We start from the raw sequence: 13,463 nt of genomic DNA on the forward strand, positions 1-13,463 counted from the left end.
ACATTCAAAGTCAACTGCCAATCGTTGAAAGTTGAATTCCTAGGTGGCAACAGTTTCGGTCAAAACGAGTCCTATTTTTACTGTTCCATTGCATTGTTTTGAAAACCGGATCAGATCGGCCGGTTCAAACGGGAATCGCTTCCTAGTCCGGTTCAATTTACACCAGTTGAACCGCTACTAGTGAACCGGCCGAACCCGCTGAATCGTTTGAACCGAATTGGCTGAAAACCGGAAAAAACCGCCAATTTGGTTTTTTTTTTTAAAAATTAAACCAAACGACGTCATTTATTAAACGAGCAAAGTCGAACTCGAGTATTGTTGAGCTCAACTCGAACTTGAAAACTTTAAAAGTAAGCTCAACTCAACTCAAACTCACGAGCTAAAAATTATCTAGTTCAACTCGAACTCGAAAAGGCTTGAACTAAAAAAAATTTAGAAGCTCGATTGAAGCCTAAAATTCGAGCTTGATTAAAGTGAAAGAATAGTTCATTCAATGCTCACCAAAAGGCTCCATGATTTTGATTGCCAAATTACCTCTATTATTTATAGAAGTTAGTTGGGATGCTCTTCTATGTTTCTTAGCCATGTGAGATTGTTTTAAAAAAAAATTAAACCAAACAATATCATTTTGTTATGATTTTTTAGCCCTAAATTTATTTTTTAATTATAGTTATATAATTATATTTATTACTTAATATATTTTACCTTAAATATTATGTTGTAGTTAATTTGAATTATTTTGTTTCACTTGATTTTATGATTTTTAACTTATATATGTTATGATTTGCTTTGAATATGACTTGTGATATAAAAAAATATTTTTTATTAAATATTTTTGATATTTTTATTTAATTTTTTAAATAATTATGACGTCGTTCAGTTCTTCCGACCGATCAGACTGGCTCGACCGGTTGAACCAATGAACCGATAGCATGACCGATTTACTAATCGGTCCGGTTCTGAAAACCATGTTCCATTGTGTTAATTTCCTGGCCTTATGTTAATGTTATATATTGTCTAGATTCAATGAATCCTAAAGTTCACAATAGATTTGGTTGGCACCGCCTCAACGCTACTTAAAGCATTATTTTTTTATCAGATATATTAATTTCGTTAACTATTTTCCGGTAGAATCCAATATTAATATTTTTAGTAAAAAAATAATGTTTTAGATAGTACTTTATCGGTTAAACATTTTAAGTAACGTTCAATATTAATATTTTTAATAAAAAAATATAATTTAGATAACATTTTACCAAAAAATATTAAAAAAATATTAATCTTTCCAATAACACATTTCTCAACCGTATGTTAAAATTGCCCTATATACGTCCCTCAATCAAAAGTAAATTCCTGCAGGGGGGACGAGACCGCATGTTTCCTGGAACTGTCAAGGTCAGTGAATCTAATTCCATATTTTTCACGCTTTAATATAATAAAAGCAAAACAGAGGAGGTGGTGGGTGATGGGTGGACAAGTGGGGATAACGTAAGTGGGAAATCGGGAGGGCAGCTACAAATACCCAGGTGCAGGCTTCAACCCCCTTTAGAAACAAAAGCATCCATCTGGGAAGAAGAGTGAAAGAGGGGAGGAATTCAGCACCCATCGTCCTTCGCTCTCTCTTTCTTTTCTATCTTAGCTATTTCTGCAGTATATTTTGTTGTACTGGTTATGAATCCTAGCTATTTTGTATTGCAGCCTGCATTGATCACAGAGGTACACCTGAAAATCCTGCAAGGAGTTGCACCTTGGAACAAATTGAAGGAGCCGTTTGTGTAAGTAGTAGTTGATAGCAACTCTTTCATGACAGATGATACACTTGTTATCCCGTCTGTTTTCGCGTAATTTACTTGTATTTTGTGCTGATTATGATGGGCAATCTTAATACAAAGATCTGGATATTGGGTTTTTTGTTTGTTAATCATTATTGCTAATTATTAATAATTGTATTGTTAGGGGCTGCATGTTTTCTTTGTTTGCTAACTGTGAAGTATTTCTCCAGTGGGGAGCTGCTTATTGTGTTCGTGGCAGTCCTGAAAGGGAAAGAGCAGCAATGGAGGTATTGTGCATCACACTTCACACTGCTGTATTTCTTTCATTTAACATTCTTCATTATTTCAGGCAAATTTTCTCTCAAATTCATATTACTCAGAGAGAAATTTATCTTATGTTTTTTATCCTCATTTTGTAGTACTTGGAGCGGAGAGAATGTGAATATGATCAAAAGAACCTAGTGGACTTCTACAAAGTATAATGGGAGTTTTTCTTTTTATTGTCTTTCCGTCCATGTTTTATTTTCACTACTTGTGTTTATATATGGTTGCTTTCAATCAGGAAGCAGACCCCCTGCAACCTGCTCTAACAGGAATTATTGCTCAAGTTACCCATGCCAGGCAAATTGCAACTGCTGTTGGACCATGTGGAAACAACAGAGATTATCTTTTCTGTGGAGAAGGCCATGTATGATATCGGTGAGTCTTTTTTCTCCTTCAAACAGCCCATGGATACATCATATTAAGAACAATATGTCGAATTTGAATGACTGATTGAGAAAGGAAATGGGATTTTTTTGTGTTAAATAGGTCATGAGGATGACATGGTTATAGAGCTGGCAAATGAAGTGAGGAAGGTGCTTGGAACAATGGGGAAAGGAGTTTCCAAGGAGAAGCAGTTAGTAGGATTTTCTCGGAGGAAAACACTCAAGTCCCAGACCCAAACTTACATCCCTTCCACTCAATTACTTCTGCTTCCCAAAGCTGTTGCAATGGACTCCTAGTCAGACCCAAACTTACATCCCTTCCACTCAATTACTTCTGCTTCCCAAAGCTGTTGCAATGGACTCCTAGTTTTCCCATCAACAATTGAAACGACGGCGAGTTAACGAGAATTGCCAACCGTTCTATTTCTAACCCAATACGTCCGTCTTAATCTAAGCACCAAGTAGAGAGTTGTTTTTTTATTCTTCTTTTTAATCATATAACTTTTGTGTTCCATTTATCCAGAGCTAAATCTTTAGGTTTTCACTAGCACTTGCCTGCACCAGGGATGATCCTTCAAAAAGAAACGCAAGTAGATAGTTGCCTGTTTGTATATTTGCTGAATCTGAACAAGTATTAATTTCCAAATTAAAATCACAATCACATGCAAAAAATTTAATAGCCATACAATATATGCACATCTATAAACTGGGTTTAGCCCTTACCCACGTATGAATATGAAGTATTAATCCCATGAAATGATGGCATTCTTTTTGAAATAAAGGAATCGATGTGATTATTTTTTTTTTACTTCCATCGGGAATGTGTTGGGTGTTTCGGAGCGTGTCCCTCCCATTACCACAAACGATTCCACCATTAATTTGGGGTCCATCATCCGCTTCCCACCAACTCCTAGTATACCGCATTTGTTTCACCAACCTCACCAGTCTATCATCAGGTCAGATCCCAATCCACATGGTACTGCATGCAACAACTGACTCTTATGTTGCTCTTCAAGTGCCATAAGTTGCTTATCTGAAGCCGCCAATGTCAGCTGTGCATCAAACATAAAATATGTCTGCATCTGTCTCGTAATTTGACCAGAAGGAAAATGTAGTACTATCCATAATTTTCATTTCTCATTTTGCAGGTTTGAGGAAAGTGAGAATATTGAAAACGATTTGAATATTTTATCTTGCACAGAAACTACATGTCAGCAAAATTTGCTTTACCATAGTACTGCGGTATATATTGCATACAAAGGAAAAGGAATGATCACCGCTCTCTTTCATACTTCCAATTTAGTGCACCGTCAATTAAACTCCCATGTGGAGTCCCAGTTACGTGATTTTCTAATACCATGGATAGGGATATGAAATGAGGTAATTCCTCAGGTTTCAGTCTGATCTTGTCAAGTCATGTCAAATCAGATACAGATTGTGTCAGATCAATTTGATGGTTCGACACGGATCAGTTCAGGTTCAGGTCAAATCAGTTCAGGTCATTTTCAGGTTGAGATCAAATTAGGATCGATGTCAATTTAAGTCAAAACGGTTCAGGTCCGAATCAATTAAATACCAGATTAATTCATGTTCAGATGGACTTCAAGTCGAATCTCGTTCAGATCAGGTCACATCATTGACAGACCAAATTCAGGTCGGATATTATCGGGTACAGATTGACTTTAGGTCTGTCATTTTTGGGTTAATTTTTTTTTTGCCTTTCATGAACGACAAATTGTAATTTGTAACTGTATATTACTTGGAGTAAATTACAAAAAACAAAGTATGGGTCAATTTTAAAATGTTAAGTTGAAATTATAAAATGTTAAGTTAAAATTAATATAAAAATGGACGAGAAATCAAATCAAAATAACTATAAAAGTTTATAGGGTTTGGAGATTATGATATAAATTTATAGGGTTTAAAATGAAATTTATTACACAATTTATTGAGTTTCAAGTAAATTATAAAAATATAAATAAGTATGGACCAGTTTCAGATGCAAATATAATTTTAAGGACTAAATTGAATAAATATGAAACTACAAGTTAAGATTTAAATAAATTAAACAACACATAGGGATCGAATCGAAATAATTGTAAAGTGTAAAGATTAAATTAATAAAAAAATAGACTGAATTACATTCATTTCAAAAGTTGAGGAACAAAAGTTATAAGGTTTCAGATATTATAATATAATTTTGAAGGACTGAATTGATTAAACATGAAATTACAAACTATAATTTAAATAAATTAAACAACATGCAATGATCAAATTAAAACAACTACAAAATATATTATATATAATATATATATGATGAATGTTATAATACATGTATATATAATCTACATTACACTTATGCATCCATTATACTTGTAATATATATATATATATATATATATATATATATATATATATATAGTATATAATTTATATATATACATATATATAAGGATATACATAAGTGAGCGCGATGGAACTGCTCTGGGCGGTTGATAGCAGGTCTAATGGGCACTCGAATCTTCGTTTTCCTCGCTGTTGATTGCTAGATTTTCTTCCTGATTTTGGTTGTAACTGTTCTGTTTTCTCAATTCTTTCTTGAATTTTATGGAGCCCTTGTCTTCCGAGCTCAATTGGAGAAAGCTTTTTCGAGGAACGAAAGAGCAATCCCTAGAGTATTTTTCGCCTGAATTGTTGGAGGGTATTTCTATTGTAAAGCCTCCTGTTGCTGTAATTGAAGAGGGAATCGCTGAATGGGGATGTGCTGTGGTTGGGCAATTCATTGGAGACGCTCCCAATTTTGGCTCCATGTAGCGTATTGTAGAGATTCTGTGGGGGAAAGCTTTGCATGTTAAGGTAAGCTTGGCTGGGCACAATCTCTATGTTTTTTTCATTCTCTAATTCGGAATTGAGAGACTGGGTGCTTGAGAATGGCCCTTGGCAAATTCAAAACAAGCATCTCGTGTTAAGGAAATGGGAACCGAACTTAAGGAAACTTGATTTTGATCTTAAACGCATGCCTGTCTGGGTTCATCTATATAATGTTCCCTTAGAGCTTTTTTCTCGAGTTGGTCTCAGTTATATAGCAAGTGCTGTGGGTAATCCATTGTATATGGATTCTGTTACTGCTTCAAAGGATAGGCTCGAATTCGCCAAAGTTTGTGTCGAGGTTGAAGCTGGGGCAGTGATCCCTGAGGTGATCCATATAGTCTTAAGGGATGGCTCTTTTGCAAAAATTAGGGTGTATGCTCCTTGGTTTCCTAAGATTTGTTTACAGTGTAATACTTTTGGCCGTTTAGCAAGTAGTTGTGCTGAAGTACTAAAAGGCCCTTCGAAAACTAAGGAAACTAAAGAAACTCATTTTTGGAGAAAGAAGGTGAATTCAAGTGCTCCTGCTAATGCTGGTAAAGAGAGGTTGGTTAGCACTTCTAGTTTGCCTTTGGCTCCCTCTACTTTTGCTACACAGAAGACTCAACCAAATAGTGAGATGCAGAGGGCTACCAGTTTGCAACTAGGTGTTATTGAGGAAGTTTCTGTTCTTGCTCTTCAACTTACTGCTACCACTCTACAGGTGGAAAAGAAAACGATAGATAATCCTGGGAAAGATGATCAGGTTAAGCTGTTGCCTGATCTTGCTTCTCAAGGTAGTAAACTTGAGGTAAAGGAAAATGTTGTTTCTCAATCTCTTGGGAATATTGTTATTACTAACCCTGTTAAGGAAGTTTCTGGTAGTGGTGATCTGATTAATGCTGCTGGAGATAAAATCATCCCTAAAGCTACAAATTGTGATGAAGATTTTCCATCTCTACAGGATTCCTTAAATCAAAAGAAGAAGGCTAGGGGAAAAAAGAAGGATAATATTGGTTCTTCTAGCAAATTGGAGTCTCTTGCTGGAGGAGGTGTTCTTGATGGGCCAAGGAAGACCAGGACAACTTCCTTTGGAGTTGCTATGCTTCTTAATGAAATCAAGACAAAAAGAAAGAGCATTTGGATAAAGCTAAGGATGAGGTATTTTGTGGTGTTGGTAGTGGAGACCCTCCTATTCCTAACAAATGATTATTAGTTTTTGGAATGTTAGGGGTATCAATAATATCCTTAAACTAAGAAGAGTTATAAGGAGATTGGAGGCTTTATATGTCGATGTTATTTGTTTTATGGAAATCAGAGTTCGAAGTGCTAATTTCTCAAAGGTTTTTGAAGTCTTAAGTGTTTATTGTAATTTTACTGCTAATTATGATTTTTCTGATGGAGGCAGACTTTGGGTGTTGTGGAGGAAAGGACTGTCATTTTCTTTCTTAAGAGGCTGTGATCAGGCCTTTACCATTGCTGGAGATGTAACTGGTCATAGCATGGTTATTACTGATGTGTATGGCAGTAATAATTGACTGACTAGGAGGGGTCTTTGGGAGCATTTGAAGAATCTTGAAGCTGACATTGGTTCTCTCCCATGGCTTATAGAGAGGACTTCAATGTAGTTGCCAATGCACAAGAAAGTTTAGATTTTGACACTTTGGGGGTGCATAGCAGTTCTAACATGGATGATGTAAAAGGATGCTTGGTGGATTTGGAGTTACAGGATCACCCTTTTTCAGGCCCCTTATTCACCTGGTCAAATAAGCAAGAAAACTCTTATTTGGCTCAAAAGCTGGATAGAATTCTTATAAATTCTCAATGGTTGCTGGATTTCCCTGATTCATTTGTGGAGTTCCAAGCTCAGGGAGTCTCTGATCACACCCCTGGCATAGTTTGGTCTCAAAGGAGTGCCCAAGTTCATAAGCCTAAGCCTTTTAAATTTTTTAATTGTTGGACTGCAAATGATAATTTTTAACGGTGGTAAGGGATTCTTGGCAAGAACAGTGTGCTGGAAATCCGATGCAAATTTTCTTTTGTAAGATGAAAAGGATAAAGCCTTTGTTAAGGGAATTCAACAAGAGTTATTTCTCTGACATTTCTGGTAGAGTGACTGCTAAGAGAGTTGAACTGGAATCTATTCAAATTCATAATCTTGGCCATGTAGATCATAGAAGAGTGGCTGAAGAGAAAATGGTTCAGGCAGAATTAATTGAATTGGAAACTGCAGAATCTGAGTTCTATAGACAAAAAGCAAAAGCTCACTGGTTGAAGGAAGGTGACATGAGTACTAAATTTTTTCATCAAAGAGTTGAGTCAAATAAGAAAAGGAATACTATCAGAATGATCAAAGATGAGAATGGGGAGTTCCATGAATCTTTTGATGGCATGGCTTCTGAACTTGTTAATTTTTTCAAGGGCCTCATTGGCACACCCGACCCTTTAGTGAAGGGCTGTTATGTGGAATGGCTGAAATCCCTGTTGGATTACTCCTTGCCTGATGGAGCTGATGTATTCCTTGTTGGTGAGATCACAGATAAGGAGATTAAGGAAGCACTTTTTAGACATGGAAAGGATAAAAGCCAAGGGCCAAATGGTTACACTTCTTGGTTTTTCAAGGTAGCATGGGAGATTGTTTGCAAAGATTTTTTTGTATGCTACAAGGTATTTTTTTCATTCATCTTCTCTCCTGCCTCCTTTTAATGCCACGACAATTGCCTTGGTTCCTAAGTCATTGAATGCTTGTATGGCTAAGGACTTTAGGCATATTTCTTGCTTCTCAGTAATTTACAAAACAATTACAAGGATTTTAGTCACTAGGCTGGCAGTTTATTTTCCTGGTATGATTTCTCATAACCAATCAACATTTGTAAAAGGTCGAAATATTGCTGAAAATACCTTGTTTGCTTAGGAGATTGTTAGGGGATACTCTAGGAAAAACCTTTCTCCTAGATGTTCTTTGAAAATAGATCTCCAAAAAGCTTTCGATTCAGTTTGTTGGGATTTCTTATTGAATGTTCTTGAAGCTTTGGGTTTGCCTGCCATTTTTTGTGGATGGATAAAAGCATGTGTGAGTACTCCTAGGTATTCTATTTCTTTAAGTTTGGTAGGGTATTTTTTGGGAGCAAGAGGAGTGAGGCAAGGAGATCCATTGTCTCCTTACCTCTTTGTTATTGTAATGAATGTGCTTTCAGTTCTACTGAATGTTGCTGCAAGGGATGGTGTATTTAGGTTTCATCCAAAGTGCAAGAAAATTTGCCTTACCCACATTTGTTTTGCTGATGATCTACTCCTGTTCTTCCATGGGACTCTAGATTCTGTTGTGGGGGTTATTAGCATTCTTGACAAGTTTTATGAACTTTTTGGCTTAAGATTAAATGCTATGAAATCTGAGTTCTTTTCTTGTGGGGTGTCTGTGAATAGTCTGCAGCAGATTCGATTAGCTACTGGCTTCAAAATTAGCCAGCTACCTGTTAGATACCTAGGAGTGCCTTTGATTACTCAAAAACTTACAAGTAGGGACTGCTCGACTTTACTTATTAAAATTAAGAGCAGAATTAATGTATGGTCTAGCAGGCACCTAAGCTTTTGGGGGAGACTTCAGCTTGTTAAATATGTTTTTTTTATCATCTTTGGCTATTGGAGTAGACATCTGGTTTTGCCAAAAGGTGTTATTAAGGACACCGAAAAGCTTTGCATGAGGTTTTTTTTTGAAAGGGTAGTGATATTCCAGCAAAGGGGGCCAGAGTGAGTTGGAGTCAGATTTGTTGTTTAAAATCTGAAGGTGGTTTGGGCCTGAGGAAGTTAATTGATTGGAGCAAGGCTTGTTACCTTATGCTTGTTAGGAAAATCCTTGCTGATGATGGTTCCTTGTGGATTGCATGGATCAAAGGTTATTGCTTCAAAACTATGGATTATTGGAATGTTGGTTGCAAAACCCATTTTAGCTGGATTCTCATAAAATTGCTAAAGCTAAGGGATGAAGCTAGGAGACTGTTCTGGCCTGCTATCAATTTGACACAGATCAAAGGTGGTTGGATTTGGGATAGTGTTCATGATAGGAGGGACAAGGTTGATTGGTATAGACTTATCTGGTTCGCAGCTCATATTCCCAAATTTTCTATTATAGCTTGGATGATGATTCTTGATAGGCTGCCAACAAAGGACATATGAGTCAGATTTGGCATGGTGACTGATAACGTATGTGGGTTATATGGTGCTGGACAGGAATCCCGTAATCATCTCTTCCTGGAATTGTCTTATGCAAAGAGGTTTGGGGTACTATTTTGCGAGCTTGTGGACTCCAGCTTCAGGTGCTGCACTGCTAGAATGACGCTTTGCGCTGGCTGATATTGAATTTGAAAGATAAATCTCTTCTAACTCAAATTCTTAAGCTAGCTTGGACTGGTTTTGTTTATTTTATATGGGAGGAATAGAATCACAGGATTTTTAGAGGTGTGATCCGTCCAGCTGAGGAAATTATTAATAGAGTTAGAGAGGCTGTTAGAATCAAATTGTATAGGTGTCATATGAACAGATTGGATAATGTAAATAGGAGGTTGTGTCTTGATTGGGATTTGACTTAGCTGTTTGTAATGTTCCTTGTAGTAGCTTGCTGCTTCCTTTTGGATAAATAAAAACTTAACTTATCCAAAAAAAAGGATATACATAAGTTTATATATATATATAAGTATATATGTATGATGTATGTACATAAGTTTATATATATATGTATATATGTATCATGCGCATGTGTATATATATCATAATTTAATTTTAAAAATAAAATTTAAAATAATAAAAATTATAATTATTAAAAACTAAATTTATCATAATTTATCTCTAAATGCATCATCAAAATATGATATATTATAAGTAATAATATTTAAAATAATATAATGTAGGACTAAATTGAATACATATGAAATTTTAAACTAAAATTTAAATAAAATATAAAATATGTTGGAATCATATTGAAAGAATTAAAATGTAGAGATTAAATTAATATAACGTTAGTGATCAATTTGTTATAAATCGGTTACGTTAGTGACCAATTTATTAATGTACATTATACTTGTGCATCCATTATACTTATGATAATATATATATATAATATATTTATATATACATAAGGATATACATAAGTGTATATATATGTATGATGTATGCACATAAGTGTATATTTAAGTATATATGCATAAGTATATATGTATGATGCGTGTGTGTATATATATATATGCTTGTGTGTATATATATATATGTATGTATGTATGTATGTATGATGCGTTAGTGACCAATTCGTTATAAATCATTAACGTTAGTGATCAATTTATTATAAATCGATAACTTTAGTGAACAATTTATTATAAATCAATAATATTATGAAAAATTCATTACTTTCGAAACATTAAAGGAGAAAATAAAATATTAATCAAACTTTAATGACCACTTATGTAGTTTACCAAAAAGAATTATTTTATTATATTAAATCTATAATAAAAAGTAAAAGCAGGGGTGTTATTGCCTCCCATCTTCCCTCTTATTTTCATCTTGTTGCGTGCCAAGTAAATTTTAAGAGTTTAATTTCATATTTTCACCTATTTTCCCTCTTATTTTCATATTGTTGCCCCCATATTTAAGGAATAAATTTTAAATTTTTAAAATTTCAATCTCAAGTAAATTTGTCTTTTATATATATTTCAGAATTTTAAGCTAAATTATAAATTAATTATTACATAAAAAGTAATTAAATTTATAAATATTTAAATTAATTTTATATAATCTAATAAAATCATGTTCAATAAATAAATTATTTAATGAAATTAATTTAATGATTATAATATAAGGATTATAATTAATATAGAAAGTAAATTTATTAATTTAATTATCATAACTAACAATTTGTTTTAACTTTTAAAAAGTAATCATATTAATTATCACAGTTTATTATAAATTCAAAATCTCGCAGCTTCATCAGAGTCTTACAACTACATCAATTGTAACTTATAAGCAGTGGTGGTTCTAGAAAAATTTTTGAGGGTGGGAACACATATATTGTAACACCCATTCCCCATATGTGTTATCGTACACGAGTCACATATGTCACACGACTTTCAAAACATTTCGGTACTTGAAAACCATCAAAATTTGTTTCTTTAGATAAAACAATTTAATAATATAGTTTGTACAACATTCTTCAAATACACACACCATAGATATATATATATTATAATATAATATATATCGTACACGAGTCACATATGTCACACGACTTTCAAAACATTTCGGTACACACACACACATATATATATATATATATATATATATATATATTAAACACATCTACTGAAATTCATAATATTTGTTCATATTATCCATATTTAGTATAACATAAAATGATTCAGTTGGTTCATTACAAGCCCGTTCCAAAAATAGTTATATAGAGTTAATAGGACATTCATAAGTAGATGCTACTAAACTAAGTAAAAAATTACATCATAGGATGTCTTACTAATGTTGTAGTATATTCCTTGATGCTTGAAGTTGTTATGTACTCTTTACTCCTAATCATGACTTTTACCTACATATGAAAAATCATCACATGCTAAGTATTTACTTAGTGAGGCATAATAATACAAATGAGGTGTAGCATAAACATAGGTATATCATAAAATATCAAGATACGAATTTAATTCATATAAATCATATTAATACTTAAACTGGCTTGACAAAACCAACCTTCATTCACATAACTTGATAATCTATATTTAGTATGCCCAGCATACCTATTAATCAATATTTTTCCAATTTATCTTTTATTTTGCCCAATGTATGCCAAATGAGAATGCAAGGTACATGCATTGCATCGAAGTGCTAAAATGCAAATTCACAAACTTATTATGAATTCCATGGATTGCTCACAGTGCAGATATGGTTATTCATAAACTCATTATGAATTTTGTGGGTTGCACACATAATGCCGATAAGGTCATTCATAAACTCATTATGAATTCCATGGGTTGTACACATAGTGCTGATACGGTCATTCATAAACTCATTATGAATTCCGTGGGTTGCACACATAGTGCTGATACAATCATTCATAAACTCATTATGAATTCCGTGGGTTACACACATAGTACTGATACGGTCATTCATAAAATTATTATGAATTCCATGGGCTGCACACATAGTACCAAAAGTATATATAGTACTAATACAAAAATGCACCGTTATGCATTAAACAAAATAGATCGATAACTTTTATACATAATTGTACACCAAAATGGAAATTCACAAACTAATTTTTAATACCATGATTGCACATATAGTGCCAAAAGTACACATAGTACTGATACGAAAATGCATTACACAAAATTGATCGATAACCATTATATACAATTTATGTCAAAATGCACCTATGACTCTCAATGCACATACAATTGGGCTTTTAAGTCAAATTTGTGGATTAAACATTTATTTCTGAAACATCGATAACCATTAAAACAACATAAACATTCATCTATTCTTTTTAGAGCATTTCATACTCTAAAATTTATTCGTAATATCATTCCCATAAACATTATGAAAACATATCAAAATACTGTAAAACATACTTTTATCAAAACATTCGAGGTTGACTTACGCAAATCATCTTCATCTCATATAAGTACAATAAATGCACTCACCTGGTATGCCTCGCTATTATGCCTTACTGATGAAGTCCAACTATTTTTGAACTTTTTCCTTGCCTTTTGATTTGCTTGTATCACAACTTTAATCACGAACTACACAAGCATCCACAATCACATATACAAATATGAAATAAAATGTTAGCATCCTTTCTAACATTTATACAAAATAATAATATTCAAAAGTACCATTATTTCTGAATTCTTTTAAAATTCTTCCTAACTTAAAAATTTCAGGCTGAAAAGTATCACCCTCCTATGGTATCGATACTTCTATACTATGGTACCAATACTCCATTCAATATCGATACCATTTTTGCATTATGGAATCTATTTTTCAATAATAGGTATGATACCTTCCTCTTGGTATCGATATCCCACTTCTGTATCGATACTATTCATCGTGTTGATCCTATTTCCTCAAATTTAACCCTATAGTATCG

At 33.6% G+C, this 13,463-nt stretch overlaps 1 protein-coding gene and 1 pseudogene across 1 annotated transcript; both read left to right on the top strand.

Moving 5' to 3' along the window:
* Positions 1 to 1,465: 1,465 nt before the first annotated feature.
* On the top strand, positions 1,466 to 2,947 carry LOC120151687 (annotated as a pseudogene).
* A 2,139-nt stretch (positions 2,948 to 5,086) lies between these two features.
* LOC120151688 lies at positions 5,087 to 9,679 on the top strand. Its single transcript, XM_039164070.1, has 8 exons — positions 5,087 to 5,289; positions 5,393 to 6,487; positions 6,735 to 6,845; positions 6,938 to 7,247; positions 7,337 to 7,993; positions 8,241 to 8,801; positions 9,047 to 9,400; positions 9,557 to 9,679. The coding sequence occupies exons 1-8, from the start codon at positions 5,087 to 5,089 to the stop codon at positions 9,677 to 9,679; spliced, it is 3,414 nt and encodes a 1,137-aa protein (XP_039020001.1).
* The last annotated feature ends 3,784 nt before the right edge of the window (positions 9,680 to 13,463 follow it).

The sequence above is a fragment of the Hibiscus syriacus genome, unplaced genomic scaffold, assembly GCF_006381635.1.
Source record: "Hibiscus syriacus cultivar Baekdansim isolate YM2019G1 unplaced genomic scaffold, ASM638163v2 tig00111067_pilon, whole genome shotgun sequence".
NCBI lineage: Eukaryota > Viridiplantae > Streptophyta > Magnoliopsida > Malvales > Malvaceae > Hibiscus > Hibiscus syriacus.